We start from the raw sequence: 17,707 nt of genomic DNA, 5'->3' as shown, positions 1-17,707 counted from the left end.
GCAGATAATTTTTATTCACTCTTCCTATACTATGAGGTACAGTTCCCATTTAACAGATTCAGCAACTGAGGTTTGTAGATAACATGTCAGCCCCCACAGTTACTTGGCACTAACTAAGTAATAACAATGTTGGTGAACTCAAAGCCAGGGCATCTAATTAAAACTCTTATAATCATTTACTAGTTCACCCTGTAGGTTGTTGTTTTGTTTAGATCAAATCTCTTAGCAGGTTTACTTTGACCTAAGGAGATATAAAAATCGCTTTTCCATGTTTAATGCTGTATCTCACAGATTCTCAAGATTGTGTGAACAACACTCTAATTTAGAAAATTTGTGCCCCAGTGTTTAAAGTTTACCGATTTTTGCGGATGTGAATTCATGGTTTCTTCCTTCATTCACCAGCCTGGGCACAGGGTTAAATTTAGGAAGAGAAAGCAATGCATAGTCCTGCTCAAGTGGAGGGTCGCTCCAGTATTAAGTATACACAGGAAAGACAGTGGGTTAAGTGTGGTTGTAGAAATAGGCTCACGGAATTATGGGAATATCTAGGGAAAGAGGTGTCAGGAAAGACTCGCTGGACATGTGATAACTCAGTTGAGGTTTTACTAATGAATAGGAGATGGCTAGTTGTTAGGGGGACAGGGAAAGCGAGATGCATCCCAGAGAGAAGGGAAAGCTGGTTGGTAGGAGGAATTACAAGTTGGCAAGCATTGCATATATATGAGGTACAAGGCGGGGAGAAGTGAGATTTGGGGTCAGAGAGGATGGCCAGCCAGTGAGGGCAAGGTCCGGACTCCTTGGCTAAGGGGCTTGGTTGTCGACCTGTAGAGTGTGTGGAGCCATTGAAAGAGAGAGATTGTAAGCTTGGCTAGATTCGTCTTCAGGACTATACACAGTTTAATTATTCTGCAGAATCCTCTTTTCAGGAAAACATGAATTAGCTATATAATCATGTCATCTCTCCTTAGCTAAGTACTAAATGCTGTAAGCTTCATGTGTATGAAAGTTAAAGAGGGGAAGGAAATGTGCTCTGTGATTTATTTCCTTTCCTGCTAAGGAATGCCATCCCTGTCTTCCTACTTGAGAAGCAGCTGGTAAATTGGTGATGAAATAATTTTTAAGTTGATTTAAGTTACTCTGCAAGTTTTCTTTCCTGGAAGCTCCTTTAGAATTATACATTTCTTTTGAAATGTACCAACTCAGGTTTTATATACTGTACTTTTCCCCTGACACATTTTTATTGGGTTTATACTGATATCTAAACCATATTTTTAAAAATCAGGTGACTCTCCTCTTTTTCTGATTTCCACGTTTTAAATCCTGTTTCCATATTCTATCTCCCATAATATCTACTTCCTTATTCCAAACACAAAACCAAAACAAACCAAAAATTTTAAAAGCCCACTGTGAATTACTTACAATGACACATGACCACATTGCTGCTTACATATTGCCTATTTACTAAAGCCATTCTATCATGTGCCATGTTTGGATGAAGAAAATGAAGAATGAAGTCAGGTTTGCTTTCTTTACTTCCCAAATATGCACGTGGATGCACGGAATTATTTGGTGTTTACAGTAACAAATATTTCTTGTTTTTAAAAACAGAATACAGAGGGGTGTTTATCATTCAGATCAGTAGAATATTATTCACTATGGGCCTAATCTTGATTTCATCCTTTGCCCCGTTAATAGGTTGGAAAAAGATCTGGCCTCAGAGATGGAAAGCTGGAATTTGGACTGAGTTCTACCTCTAATTCTGGGTGTCCTTGAATAAGTCATCTGTCTCTCTTCCCTGATCCCCTGGGTCCTTGTGTGTAAATCAGAAGTACAGCTAGATGTTGATGAAGAATTTTCTAGGTCTGGCTATTTAAGACCTGGTACAAGGCATAGGAATCAATAGAAACTTCTAGTAATATAAAGTTATTATGTTTAACTCTTTTTTTTTTGGGCCGCATCAAGTGGCTTGTGGAATCTTAGTTCCCTGACCAGGGATTGAACCCAGGCCCTCAGCAGTGAGAGTGCGGAGTCCTAATCACTGGACCGCCAGGGAATTCCCATTATATTTAAACTTATTGTTCAAAATTTTCTCTTTAGATCAATTTTATCAATAAAATTTACGTATAACAAAACACATATTTTCCATGCACGGTTAGATGAGTTTTGACAAAAGTAATCCATATAACACATACAAAAATATGGTTTAGACATAAGTATAAACAAAGTAAAAAGTGTTAGGAGGAAAAATTTCCTTAATGGCTCTAGCCATTCCCCACCCCTTGCTCCAGGCAACCACTGGTGATTTCTGTCCCTACAGATTAGTTTTGCCTGTTTTAGATCTTCACATAAACAGAATCTTGGAGTAAGTACTCTTTTGTATCTACCTAGTTTTTGCTCACCAGGGTATCTCTGATATTGTATGTGGACGATCACAGTTTGTTTCTTTTTTATTGTTGACCAGGATATACACACACACACACACACACACACACATATATACACATAAACACAAACATATATGTAATTTTATAATTCCATTATATTATAACAATTTGTTTTTCTATTCATCAGTGATGGATATTTGATTTGTTTTCAGCTTAGGGCCATTATGAATAAGTGATGATACACATTTGTGTATCGTTCTTTTTGTGGACATATGTTTTCATTCTTAGTAAATATCTAAGAGGGAATTGTTGTGACGTAGTAAGTGTCCGTTTAATTTCATAAGAAACTTCCAAACTGTTTTTCTAAAAAGGTTGTACCATTTTATACCCTGCCAGCAATGTACGCGAGTTCTGGTTGCCCCACATCCTCACCAGCATTTGGTGTTGTCAGTCTTGGAATGTTAGCCATTTTTATGAGTGTGAAGAAAACAAAAATTTCTCTTTAATTTGCAATTGTATTAGAAACTCTAAAAATTATACAGTACAAATTACTGTGTATGATTTAGGGATATCAGAATTAGCATATTCCTTAATGAATATTGAAAATATTAAGTGTTATTTTATCATTTTTAGAATCCCTAATCACTGATATGTGTGTATGACACCCACTGATGTTTCTATAGGACGTGTATATATATATATATATATATATATATATATATATATATATATATATATATATACACGCTCATGTGTGTGTGTATAAGCATATTTATTCTCGTCTCCAGTTTTCTTGTTTATTACAATGTCCTGAACGATTTATCTTCTTTCATAATCTACCATGTCTCTTAAAAAGCAGGCTCTTATTATTGCTAATAGTTGAAAATATCTGTCTACCTAGTTAATCAGAGAATTATATCAGTAAAATGAGAGATTCTTTCCTGAAAATATAAATCTTTATATAACAGATTTAGGATTTTTAAAATTGGGTATAAAGATACTACCAGTTCGGTGATGGACTTTACAAGTTAAAGTCTTTTCTACAAAAAATGTATTTATGGGTGATAATCATGTCTATCATGAAAATAAATATTTTGATCATAACCTCTCCAGTGATTTACTGACATTGAGGGGTTGATATCCTGTAACCCAGCTAGTGTTCTGTGTGACTGGGTTAGAGATCAAAAGGGTAATGCTTCTAATATTCATGGAAGAATTAGGTAGTAAGCTAGTTGACTAAATGTGTAATCAAAACTTCTCATCCTAGGATTCAAACAATGGCTTTTCTCATTTTGTAATGTATGCCTGTGGATCTTTATGTACTATTGCCTTTAGAGATAACAAATTTTCACAGAGTTAGAAAGCAATAAAATACACTTAACAGTAAATCTTTACTGAGTGTAGTTTAATCTTTCTCTGATGCAGAAAGCACTTTATAATTTTATAGCTGCACAGTGTCATTATTGTGAATGCCAGTTATTATATTGGCTAAGAGCAGAAGTGATGTTGAATCAAAACTATGTGCTAATAGAATCTCAGACTGGGAGAGATGGATGTGTGTTTACCCATATACATCCCTTTATTTTAAATTAAATATGATTTTTTGCCATTCTCATTTCCTCCTAGGTTTCCCCCCAACTTCCCCTCCCCGCCCCCGCCCAGGCTTCTCTACTTTTTCTGAATTTATACATCACTCTCAGTTTCCTTAACAAAATTACAGTTTCAGGCTTTCTCTATTTGAAAACCATGACAAAGTGATTTTATAGCCAGTTCTGAAAGTGACTAAACTTGACAATTGTATTTTATGACAACCTCTGCTTTCATGTCCCCGGCCTACTTTTATATCAGCTTTTTTTTTTTTTTTACCCCAAATATGAACAATTTCGTATCTCTGCATTGGTTGAAAACAAATCCCTTTACCAGGAAGACATTTTAATGGAGAAGAGCATGCTTCCCTTAAGTCACCAGAGCCTTTACACCTTAACTCTGTAATATTCAATTTCTCACTCACCAAGAACCACAGCCTTTTTTTTTTTTGGTGGTGGTTTGTATTCCTAGGGGTTGGGGAAGAATTAGTATTATGGAACTAAACCAGATTAAGGGGGAATGTGAATTAGATTTGGTAACAGATGGTGCTATGGAAATTAAAGGTTCTTTGCGAATGGAAGCGACAGCAGCTTGTTTCTGTTCTCTCAGTCTCTCTGTTCATGCGCTTGATAGACGGGTATAAATCACAACAATCCTGTCTTGACAGCCAATTTCGAGAATTTGATCTGGTTAAAGACATGGCTTTCGTGCTCCACTCCCCAAAACCTGCTTCTACTTTATTTTTACACAGCACCTTGTCATATTTAGAAAAGCAGACTCACCTTCCTCTCCTTAATGAAATTTTTCTTAATTACAATTTTAGCTCTTTAGTGTTAATTAATTTTCCATTCAGCCTGAATTTTCATAATATCTCTGAGGGATTTTTTCTTCTCTTTTTTTCCCCACCGTTTTTACTCATGCATATGCTTTTGTTGTTTCTAAAGATGCTTTTCACTGTCAGAAGTTCTTATCAGAGACACTATCTGAGAATCCTAATTACCAAAGTCATTATTTGGAAAGAGAAAAGCTTTCACGGGAAGTAGTAAAGTTATCAAATCAGAAAAATTTTTAGAGGTGTCGGAAGCAGTCACCCAAAGAGCAGTTATTTCAACAAAACTGCACGAAAAGGTGAGTGACAAGCCTTTTTTTTTTTTTGGCTGATAAAAGCTGCAGAAATGTCTGCTCCATCAGCTAAAATAAACCCCACCAAGTAAAAACATGTGACCACAATGTGGCCGAACCAGTTTGCGTCTGTGTTGACCTGGTGAGGATCTAGGAAATGTGAATTAAAGTTCAGAGAATCTAAATGAGAGACTAGAAATTCCGAACACATTGGGTGGACTCTTTACAGCCAGGCCCTCAGGTCTGACCAGCTCGGGAGAAAAGAACTAAAGTTGCCTCTGACACATCCACGTGGCATTTGGGCGCACACCTATCAAGGAAAAGGAAATAGAAGAGAGGAGGAAAAAAAAATCACTCCAGAAACGAAGATTCTTTGAGCGAGCAACTAACAGTTGGTAGAAATGAAGCTTCCTACTGGCAGTCAAATCAAATGTAGTAACAACTCAAGGGCTCCCCGCTGCTTGCTGACAGCGTGGTGTCACACACTGGGACAAACATTCACTTAAACACTGATTGCAGAGAATTGCCCTTTCCGCCAACGCCTCCCACCAAAAACGTAATGAGCAAAAAGAGAACCATTTCTAGGAAAAAACCAAGAGTCCTGCTTCCTGGATCCCACCAGATGATCATGGCGCTGTTTGGCCTTTGGTCACCCGCTGGGAAGGATTCCTCAGTTGACTGTAGTTGCTGTGGTTGCATTGTTATGTAGCAGGTTGTTGGCTACGTACTTTTTCTTTCTCCTGAAGCACGTACATGCGCGCGCGCACGCGCGCGCGCACACACACACACACACACACACACACACACACGTACACACGTGCACTGCCCTAACCGTGAAACTTGGCTAAGTGCAGTAGCAGCCAAGGAAACAAAAGGAAGTTTGGGAAGTGTGCTTTCATGCAGTAGCCCTTGCTCTCAGTCTCATCTGAGTCACAAGCCAGCATGGGTTTTATTTGAGTAAAATCTTGGGTTGGCCAAAAAGTTCGTTTGGGTTTTTTTTAGGCCAACCCAATATAATTTTTTTTTTTTTTTTTTAATGGCAGCAGGTATTTTAGAAAGCACGTGGGCGCATCCTGCCATTTGACCAGGGAGGATGAGGGTCAGAGTGTGGTAGAGACCTGCCTCAGGTCACACAGCACTGGGTCCCCGGCTGGAACCACATTGCTCCTCCCTCTAGCGCTGTAAGAAGACACAGTTTGCTGAGAAATGGAGGAGAAGACAGACAAGGTGTCGGAACCCTGGTGTCCTACATTTTTTAATCAGTTTTTCAGAATTGAGACTAAGAGTCAGAAATTTTTCTCTGCACGTTTATCTTTGGACCTTTGAATGACAAACCACAAGCGAGTCCTTCCGATCTGAAATCCCGGCCTCTCTGTGGCTTCCATTGTCTTTGCTGGATGGTGTCCCACTGCTGAATAATCTCTTTTACAAAACCCGTAATGCTGCAGAACAAATCCTTCGTCATTTCCATGGCTTGAATTAAATATATATGTTATTTTTCATTGCCTGCAAGTAGTGGCTTGGGTGTTTAAGCTTCACCTTCTCTTCAGGCAACTAGCTCAATGAAATGTTTTCTTTTAAAGAAAGAAGACAGAGGAAGGAGTCTTAGAATTAATAATTAGCTGATTTCCCCTCCTCCACACCGCCCCCCCACTCTCCTACTTCAGCTGAACAACACCTCATACCAACAGAATATCATGGTAACCTCTGCTATCATAGATCACCCCCAGACCAGCTGCTTTTGCATCCAGATGTTAACTACTGCAAACTAAGCTGTTAAGTTAAAAGTATAAATATGGTTTAACCGCTGTCCAACAGGGAAAGATGTGGTTTATTATCTGTGGCGGTACGATGAATCTCCCTCTCTAACAGAAATGTTCCAATATGCTCGAAGCAACCTTTATTTCAACGGTGATTCCTCCTCAGCAGCTCAGCTTTCTCACCACTGTGATTCACCCAGTTTCCGGGAATGTTTCAGAGTTCCACTCCAGAGGAACTGGCCTATATCTATGGAGGCAGCTGGCTTATTGGTCATTGTAATTGCTTTTGCAAAACATTTTCTTAATGAGTAAAGGGTGACATCAATACGATGATCTCAATATCCTTACATCAACTCCTGGTAGCATTCTTATTTCCTCTTCCAGCGTAGCAAAGAGAATAGGAAAGGGAGATTCAGGCAGCCTGAGCTTTCACTGACCTGGATTTGATTTGTGAACTCCATCACTGGAGTGTGTGTGTAAAGCATCTATATTCGATTTTTAATTTGTAAAGATCAGCGCATAGACTTTCTATGAGTTGAATGTCTGTTTATTTCTCCTCTAGCGAGATGCCTTTAGAAGGTCTTCATTTAGCTGTCAGTCCCCCCGCTGGCGTGTCGGCTTTTTCTCTTCAGCGTGCTCCTTGACTGCTTGAAAACGAAATTGTCTGAACACAAGCAAACTTTATTGATCCATATTTCTGTTTGAAAGACCAGAGATTTGTAGAAGGAGGAGACTATTTTTTTTCTCTAGAAAGCTTACTGCAGAGAGGGTCTGCTCATGGCGTAGTAAATCTCTAAGACCGAATAAATGTTACATTCAGCATATATCATAAGCTTCATTTTGATGATTTATCTTAGGTAGTTTTTTACCCCATACTAACCTTTTTTTTTCTGGCAGGGTCCCCACCTAGTGCCCAGGGCTGTTTCACTCTACCCTGGAGATAGTGATCCGGTCAACACTTGGGCATTTCCTACATCAAGATGTAGAGTACATGATTCTAAAGCCCTTCTGGGCCTCTGGCTTTTGGTCCCAGGGGAGTAACTTGTGTAAGGAAAGAACTCTCCTTAGGGATTGAAGATAAAATGCTTGTTTTTCATCTCTTGTGCATCTGAGTCGCTGACTAGACAGTTCTTGACGTTGTCTTCTAATATCCATAGGTGTCCTGGACTTGGGCAGTTGTGAGGATATAGTTAATTAAGCTGCATTAGGGCAAATATACACACTTGTTAAAACACTTAATTTGCCTCAGTAATATTGATTACATGGCAGAAGTTTGTTTAAACTGAATGGTATTTTTTTCTCCTACTGTTACAGTCCTTGAATGCAATCTGTATAATAGCTAATAGCCATCATCAGTTAAATATCATGTTAGTTGTAAAGTAATGTCATAAGAATTGATTTGGACTTGGCAGTGGAGGAGAGCTCTCCCTTCAAAGCCAATGTAGGTGATTAGCCAGAGTTTTAAGCAGAATCATGGTTCATATAAACTGTGTATATTTTATAGACTTATAGCTGCTCTATATTACATGAGAGCCCATTATATTAAAGAAAAGCTCAGACGGTTAATTATGCAAAACATCATGTATGCAATTACCCAGCATTATTATGCATTTAACAGTCTTATTGATTTGCCAGTAGCTCGCTTACTGTATTTAGAGCTATAAACAAGGGAGGCGCACCCCCAGATTGACATAGGTCCAAGAAAACAAGCTAAGGATGAATTACACTAGTAAGCGCTCCTGCATCAGATCAAATCCTTCAATACAGAAACTGTCAACAACTGTAATGAGCAACACATTGTGATATCACAGGACCATTTCTTTTCCCATTAATAAAGTTTATCAACCAGGAAGCATCAGAAATCACCTGGTAACGCAAACTGAAGCAATTGCAATTTCCTACATCTAAAATAGTCTGGATAGCTTAACAAGGCACTGGGCAGTGGCCTCTGGCTGGAATGACACAGTAAGATAGGATGCAGGCACTTTCTAACCCATACACTTAGAACACCCCCAGTGTGAATAGCGCATTTCTCTTTGCTGAAAAGGAATGGAATCCATTTCCCTTCCTTTGTTTTAGGGACAACAGCAGGAGGAAAGGCACAAGGTTTTATAGGTCTTTCTCTATATCCGACTGGATGGCCAACCATCCTGGATTGTCTGGACTAAGGAAGTCCCAGGACATGAGACTTCAGTGATTAAATCAGGATAGTCGACCAACCTAATTTCAGAGCAAAATTGAACACTGGAGCCCTAAAAGCAGATAGGGTTTCAGCAAGGTCCTTCCTGGTCATGGTTTAGCCCTAGGTATGAAATTATATTCCTGGGGTGCTTTCACCGACTGGCCAGAAATGAGTTCCAAGTCTCCTGTTTTTATTTGTCTTAAACTTCTTTGCTTAGTGTAGCACGCGTGGCCCTTGACAGAATTGGGAAAGCGTTCAGCTTAGATAGAGGCTCTGATTTGTTACTTGAAGGAGCTGGCCCCTGGTTCCCACACAACTTAGCTACATCTCTTGTCAACAACTCAAGCATCAGCTTTGTGGGGAGCTGTTTGCTTACTCTGGTTCTTGACAGAGTGAGTTGCAAAGAGTCTTTTAGACTAAACGCACAAGTTATTTGTTCAAAGAATCAAGAAGCGGCATCACTAAATCGTTGTGATCGTGTTATGCAGACCTCTGTCCCATTAGATGGGCCTCCGCGTTTATTAAAGAAGACCTAAAATAGTATCTAAGTGTGTGTGCATATGTGTGCATGTGTTTTAATCTTTCTGGCGTGTGGGTCAGGATTTACAATTCCTTCTTTACAATTAATGGTCTCCTTCTGTTAGGTTAACCAGGCAGACCTGAAGATATTTCTTATTAAAAGAAAAAATCCTCTCTCTTCCTTCCCCAACTAAGCCAGTGTACCTTAATGCAATGATGATATGTTAGACCCAGCAGTTGTCAAAGCAGCGTATTACTGTGATGCCATAATGACACCCTGTCTCTGTAAAGTAGTCATGTTTTCTCAAATCACACGTTGCACCGTTGATTTCTGACATGACACTTCATTCGGTTGCTTTCTCTTTCTTCAGCATCACCATTCTTTGACAATAGCAGCTGGTGCCCATTTTGTTACTAAGTGATTCACATTTTGCCACTTTACGAGAGTGCAATTAGTTCAAGCAGGAGAAAAAAAAAAAAAAGCTCATTGTAAAGTGGCGTGCTTGGAGTTGTAACTCAGACTGCCAGCGGAGCTGCTGGGGTCATGAGTTTGGAAGCCTGGGCCTCGGGGAGCTGCTGCCTTAGTCTTGGAGGTTTTCTTCTTAAAGCATTAAAACAAAACCCAAAACCTATAGGCTAATAAAAGCTTCTTATTTTTTGAAACAAAAATACTTAAATATTCAATCTGGTGATTTCGACAGGTAGAAAACCGACCAATCCTTATAACTTCATTCCTACTTTGGATAGGTTAAGTGATGAGCGATAGGACTTTTGATAACCTTCCTTTCCAACCCTGAAATTCTCTGATTCAGTGAGAGAACTAAGGATTCTGTCTTCTCTCTCTCTCTCTCTGTCTTCTCATATTTGTAAGCTTGCAGGTTTGCTGGCTCCATTGTTGTTATGTAAAACTTTGAGATATAAATTGATAGTGTTTGGAATTTATAATGATGATGGGTACCTTTTCGGGCCCTTAAGGATGACAAGGAAGAAAATAAACTAGTGAGTTGTTTAGTTGTCATTTATTTAGCCTATTTAGGTGTCTGTCACTGAAATAGGTATAATAAAATTTCAAAAAATCTTTCCTTGGTGTTAAAATCAGGAAGGCCAAAGAAGAAGATCTGTACACATGTGTTGCATTGATGCACCACTTTTTTTAGGAGGGAAATAAAGTAGCAAATGAACTCAAGTTTGGTATAAAATTCAAAAGATGAAATGCAGCTGCTTATTACGAACTTTTATTGGATTGGCCAAAATGTTCGTTCGGGTTTAGGTAAAACTAAAAGACACATTTTTAACTTTCACGAAGAACTGTTGAACAACGTATTCACTAACCGAACGAACTTTTTGGGCAACCCAATAGTTTGGTGAAAGGGTTAATAATATTTAATCATATATAAGCCTATGGAACGTAGGCTTAAGTCCCTTCTGGGAAATGTAGACCACTCTGGACACCTACACATTGCCCAGAAATTCACAGCAATTCACTCACAGTCACACATTTACCTGGATCTAGGTAGCCTCTCTGAAAACAAGCTTGATAATTATAATATAAATGGAATATTAACTTACAGATTATCTTGTTTTCCCCCTCCAGCAGCAACTTATTGATTCTTATTCTTTTTGTCTGTCACTTTCTCCCTATACATGAACACCTGTACGTACAGTTAATCAACTGTCAAAAATTACATTTTTAAATAGTCCAGCAACCAAGAAGCTTTATCTGCCTGGTCATTAGTATCTAACACCAAAGATAAATTTTACTCTTGCTAACCCTTAGGCAAGGCTGGGCGAGAAGTTCCTATGTTGAAGCAGGATCATCAGAATTTATATATAAATGTATATATATGTATAATATATTATATATAATAGAACATATATATAATATATAGAGAATACAGAAGACTGTATCTCAAACTGTATTGAAAATACTTTCTAAAGCACTGCAATGTCCCTGGCCTCTGGAAGGCTGTTATATCCCTCAAATTTAGTTTCTTATAAAGAACATAAATGTTGTTCTTGACATGGTTGTTTCTCCCTCCAGTTTATTCTCAGGGTGTTCACTCAGAGAAGATTTTTAGAAAGTTGCTTCTCTATTTCCCTTGTGTCTCCCATCATTTCTCTTAAAATAATAAAATAAAAGCAACTCTACAGAGCCTTTAAAATAAATATTTCCCACATTTTCCCAACACATGTTATTTCTATTCATAATTCTTAACTAAATTTAGATTTTTATGAATTCAATGTGACCTAAAATTTCTGCGTTAACAGCACAATGTGGAATTGGGCTTATTCTCTTTGGCTCCAGATAAAGCCATCATCTTGGAAATGGCTCTTTCTGACAAAAAGGTGTTCTTTTGAAATAAAGTCTTATTCACTACATTCCTCTTAGAGTTAATGTGAATTTTAGTGCCTCTAATTTTAGATTGAAGTGAAGTCTAGAATAAAACCCACCAGCTGACAATTGAATTTATAGATAGTTGTGAATATCTCAGGCTTGAATAATAGAGCTGTAGAATTTCAGAGACAGAGAGGGAGAGAATTAAGACCCACTGTAGTTTTAGGGTATAATGTAATGGTGTCTAGGAAATGTTCAGTGTAATGAGCTAAGTAGTAATTAGGAGACAACTGTGTTCTTTCAGATTCTGTTTCGGTGTCACTCCAAACCCTGGGGAGGGTGACTCAACGGGGTAGCCTTGTAGCCAGCGTGGTGGCTTCTTCAGCCACTTTTCCACTCATGGGTGAGTGTGAATGTCATAGAGCCTCTGTGTGTGCCAGCTCTACCCCTCTGTGCTTGGCTATTTAAAAAACATCAGTGAACACCTTGAAAAACTCTCTGTTGGCTTCAGGACATTTCCTCACTGGACTTTGGAGTCAGCCCTGAGTTGAAATCCCGACTCTTCCACTTCCAAACTGTATGACTTTCAGGAAATTGTTTGATGTCTGAGGCTCTGTTTCCTAAAGAGTAATACCTCCCTCACAAGGTTGTCTTGGGGATTAAATGAGGTAATATTTGGAAAGTACTCAGGTCAATGCCTGACATGTAGTAAGCACTTGATAAATGGCAACTCTATTATTATTTCCACTGGGCAAAAAGGTATTCATTAAGGAAGCAGTTCATGTCTGAGAAGAAACATGTAAAACCTACAGCACCAATCCAGCATGTTCACTTTCCTTTACAGCTACAGTGGCCAGACTTGTGTAGAAGAGATTGCCACTGTCCAAAGTCTTCCCTGACCACTTGAACTTCCTGAATTTTCTTGCTTCCATCCAGATTATTGCAAAGTTAGGGGCTGAGATTTTCGAGGAGACAGCTGGCTGGAGACACCCAATTTTTCAAAGACCTTAACAACATGCATTGGACACATAAACATTTGGTGACTTTGCAAATAACCCTTCCATAAATAGGAGGGTGATTCCTGGCCTTGTTTCTCAGTCAAGAGTTCTGCACATTTTAGAAGTCCATGAGAAAACGCCCGAGGGAAAGAAAATTGGGATAAAATTGAACAGAGACAATCCAAGAAAAGAGAGAGAGAAAGAAAAGAAGGCCCAGGGAAAGCGTGGTCTGTTTTGTGATCAAGCAGCTCAAAGCAACTCTCCTTGGGAAAAAGAAAAATTGATTAAGAAATGGTGCCTCGCAGGCAGATGGCGAAAGGAGTTAATTGTCGTGGCTGTGAGAAATTCAGTGCCAGAGAGAGGAAAGGGGAGCAACCGTGTTTTAGTACCGTAATAACTTCTAACTGTGGTCTAAGATCATAATGTATGTGCGAGCAGTCCAGTAATTATAAGGTAATAAGTGAAGTGGTAGAGTAAGTGCTTTAAATTAAAAGGAATTTGCAGGGCTGCTGTAAGTCAGTGCCGACCCGCTTTCTTTCAAACGTTGACTTGAGGAAAAGTGCTTAGCCCAGGGTGCAAGCTGGGAGACAAGGAGAGCGATCTATTAATTACAGAGCTCATTAACAGTGACGGGGACAAGGCAGCAGATGCGGGAGGGAGCGGACGCCCGGTTCAGGCTGGAGGGGGATATTTTTTCTTTCACTAGTTCTTGATGAAAGGACAACACAAGTGGGTGGGCGAAAGCAAGAAGATATTTTTGTGGATTTCTCCTTCCTGTTTGCTTTCTTCACATCCTGAGTTTGCTTTACTTTAGAAAGAGGCACAAAACTTCCAATGGGAAATCTGCTAGGAAAGAGGCAAATTCTTGCTCTGGATGCTTTGCTCTTGAGACTGCCTTCTCGGAACTGTTCAGTGAACATTCCCTGATAGGAAATAACCATATTTTTCTTCTTTTGAAAGTAACAGAACAGTGGGGGAAGGGGGCACCCGGAGGAGAGCATGAAATTTGTGCAGTGATAAAATATCATTAGATTTATAGTGAAAGAGATAATTGCATCCCTTCGGTTATCCTGTGACTACTCCCCCAAATTCGAGTGAATGACCATTACCCTGTGGGATTCCCATAAATCAACTTTCCACTGGGAAGCAATTATCTAAGTTTGTTTCTCAACTGTCACCTCTTCTTTCTATAGTGGGCTCTCAGAAGGTTCCTAGAGACTTTGCTAAAAGGGGTTTTGCACTATGGCGAACCGGAAAGAAAATAGGACCAATTATATCTTTTCATCTAATTACCTCTTCAGAAATTTAATCACTTACGGGTCTGACAAAGTAAGAGGGGCAGTCTGTTTCTTCTAGATAAGAGCGAGAGTTTGTTAGATTAGATGCTTCATCATATTTCCTTTTAGGAGGTATGATGTTAAAAGACCAAAGGAAGGGGAGAAAAAGAGACCATCGCAAATCTCATTTTTTCAGGGCAAAATTTGATACATCCTTACTTTGCTGAATATGAAGTATCAGGTTTATGGATTCACAGGTATACTGAAGGCTCAAATGGCTTTTAGTGATTCCTCTCTTCAACAGTGGCAAATCGCACATGCAGACACGGACACATGTAAACACATGTACATATTTATTAATAAATGCTGGTGATCATTTCACTGTTTTGTGGGCTCTAGGAAATAATCCTTAAATATTGGCTAGCATTTTATCCTTGATGTCTTTCTGTATCGCTAAATGTCTAGGAAATAGAGCAATTTAATTAAAGAGGCAACGTGATTGAGGATATATTCCCTATGTGTCTTAGATCAATAAAAGACACAGTTATGCTTATGGAAGCGTGCTGACAAACAGTAATTACAGAGCTGAGGAATCATCTGTTCGGTCTTGACAATAAAAGTTTAGTTCTGCTCATAATAAAATGACTGCAACATCAGAAAATGGAAGGGAAAAGGAGAGTGAAGATAAGGGTAATTTTAGAAGTGATATGGACTTTGCAAATTTCTCCTCTTCCCTGGCTAAATTTAGAATCTAGAGAGTTGATTTAGATATTGACAGTGGTTCTCCAAGAGAAAGGTAAAATGAAAGGAACTGGATCCCTTAGAGCTTTTGTTTATGGCCTGTCTGGGCACTTTGATGTAACCCTGTCACGCCCTTATGCTGATTACCTTGTTGTAGAACAAGAGATATTGACTAGAGAATGATGTGTAGTCCCTGGTTCTTAGGCAGCACTCTCAAAGAGCAATGTCTTTAACGTATGAATTCTTCTCTCTTTTTTTTTTTTCTCCTTTCGATCTTTTTTTTCACTTTCTCTATTTTTTCACCTTCTCTTTTTTTCTACCTCTTTTGGTATCTGTGTTTGACACTCTCTCCTCTTTCTCTCTCTGTTTGCACCTCCCTAAACCTCAGGCTTCTCTGCAGAATGTCAAACAAAGATCGACACATTGATTCCAGCTGTTCGTCCTTCATCAAGACGGAACCCTCCAGCCCAGCCTCCCTGACGGACAGCGTCAACCACCACAGCCCAGGTGGCTCTTCAGACGCCAGCGGGAGCTACAGTTCAACCATGAATGGCCATCAGAACGGACTTGACTCGCCACCTCTCTACCCTTCTGCTCCTATCCTAGGAGGTAGTGGGCCTGTCCGGAAACTGTATGATGACTGCTCCAGCACCATTGTTGAAGACCCCCAGACCAAGTGCGAATACATGCTCAACTCGATGCCCAAGAGACTGTGTTTAGTGTGCGGTGACATTGCGTCTGGGTACCACTACGGGGTAGCATCCTGTGAAGCCTGCAAGGCATTCTTCAAGAGGACGATTCAAGGTGAGTGAGGGTTGCACCTGGCGATACCCACCCTCCTCCAGCCTCATGTGATGGTTGGTTGGTTGGTTTTCGTGGTTCTGGCCCTTGTTAGTCAAGTTGTGCATTCTTAATTCTATCTTGAGTACAAAATAGAAATAGATGAAAATTGATAGTGGAGGATTTGTAGAATAGACTCCCCACCCCCCCACCCCCCATATGCTCCCTATCAATTCCGCGTTTACTATCAAGCTCTAAAGATGGAATGATAATAAGCTATGGGTGGAGTTTAAAAGAGCACAGCTGTTATTAGAGCAGTGGGGGTCTGGATAGCCACTGAACCGATGCGCACTGGACAAATAGTGCTTTTATCTCTTCTGTTCTTCGTATAGCTGAAATGATAAATATTTTAGACCAGTGGTTTTCAAACTAGAGTGTGCATCAAACCCGCCTGGAGAGCTTGTGAAAATGCAGATCACCCACTCCCAGAGCTTCTGATTCATTAGATCTGTCTTGGGTAGGGGGTCTGAAAATTTATATTTCTAACAAGTTTTCAGACGATGCTGATGCTGGTCCAGGAACTACACTTTTGAGAATCACGTCTCTAAACAAATTTAATTTTCTACGCCCTTCCTTCTTTTCCTGTGGTTGGATGTACTTTCCCCACCTTTTTAATAAATTTGTATGAAAAAGCTTCCAAACTGTACCAAAATAGAAAATATGCCTCCAACGTATGTAAGACATACCCAAACCTTTATAGATCTCCGGATTTATAAATAACAATATTATTTCCCACCGAAAAATGTAGAAAAACATGACTAAAATTTGTATGTGACCCTTTAAACTAGGAATCCACAAATACAAAACTCAGCTCCTTTTCAAAGCTATAGATGTATATCTTACAGAAAATTACATTTCACTTGTTTAGATCCTTTGTGATACACTTTGGAAGAAAACAGAGGAAGGAAAGGATCATTGTTTATTGAGGATCCCCAGCACACCAGTGATTCTATTCTGCTCTGCTCCGTGGTTTACAAAGTGTATCTTCTGGGAATGTCCTGGTGGTCCAGTGGTTAGGACTCCACGCTTTCACTGCTGAGGGCCCGGGTTCACTCTCTAGTCAGGGAACTGAGATTCCACAAAGCACGTAGCATGGCCAAAACAAAAATACCCAAAATGTATCTTCTTAACCAGTTATAGATACAAGTGTGTTTTCCCTCATGTCAGTGGTTCTCAACCTTGCATGCTCACGGGGGTCACCTGGAGACATAAAAAAAATACTGATGCCTAGGCTCATACCTCCAAATTCAGAATTAATTGGCCTTGGGTGCAGCCAGGGCAAGCGGGGATTTATGAAAGCTTCCTAGTTAATGCTTCATCTAAAGCCGAGGTTAAGAACCACTGCACTGTACTGTGCTGTGTTCTGTGACAGTGCTTCTGAAAGTGTGGCCGCTATCAGTATCAGCAGGGAATTTGTTAGAAATTCAGATTCCCATCCTTCATCCCAGATTACCCCCATCAGAATCCCTGGGGGAGGGGCCAGCAATTTGTGCTTTGCCAAGCCCTCCAGGTGACTCTGATGCTCACCCGAGTTTGAGAACCACAGCTCTATTACCGTGTTGCTGCTGATTTACCGCTGACAACTCTTCTTTGTCATCTACTGGTCCCTTGTTGGACATAACTGAAATGAGCTTAATAACTGTGGGACATGCTTACTGGTTTTTAAAGTGCAAAGGAGATGATGTTTGTTAAACTCTAATCCTTCTAAATGTTTTAACAAAAGGTGATTCTGAACCCTTTTATGAGCACAGAGAGTAATCTTCTACCCTTTCCTTTTACGAGCATGTGGGCGGGCAAGTCTTTTCACCCAGTAGCACTGAAGATCAGTGATTGTCCTTAGCGGAACAGGTGGTACCATCTCCCATTGCTTTTGTGCTATCTATTACATAATCACTTCCTTGATGTATGGCTGATGAATACACAGTTAAAGAGTTAAAGTGCACAGTTGTTCAAGATATCATA

General features: G+C 39.6%; 1 protein-coding gene across 12 annotated transcripts in view; it reads left to right on the top strand.

The window, feature by feature from the left end:
* Nucleotides 1–17,707, top strand: part of ESRRG (estrogen related receptor gamma) — a 636,910-nt gene that overhangs the window by 447,532 nt on the left and 171,671 nt on the right. For 10 of the 12 annotated variants that reach the window (XM_082394904.1, XM_082394907.1, XM_082394897.1 and 7 more), the window contains one exon: nt 15,294–15,709. In XM_082394904.1, the coding sequence (XP_082251030.1) occupies nt 15,294–15,709 (416 nt within the window). Of the gene's footprint in view, nt 1; nt 15,710–17,707 lie in introns of those variants that run through there. The other 2 variants (XM_082394902.1, XM_082394896.1) reach the window with 1 other exon arrangement.

The sequence above is a fragment of the Balaenoptera borealis genome (genome assembly GCF_965194805.1).
Source record: "Balaenoptera borealis genome assembly, chromosome: 1".
NCBI lineage: Eukaryota > Metazoa > Chordata > Mammalia > Artiodactyla > Balaenopteridae > Balaenoptera > Balaenoptera borealis.
Note: the sequence above shows the minus strand (reverse complement) of the source record. Positions and strands in the feature narration are given on the sequence as shown.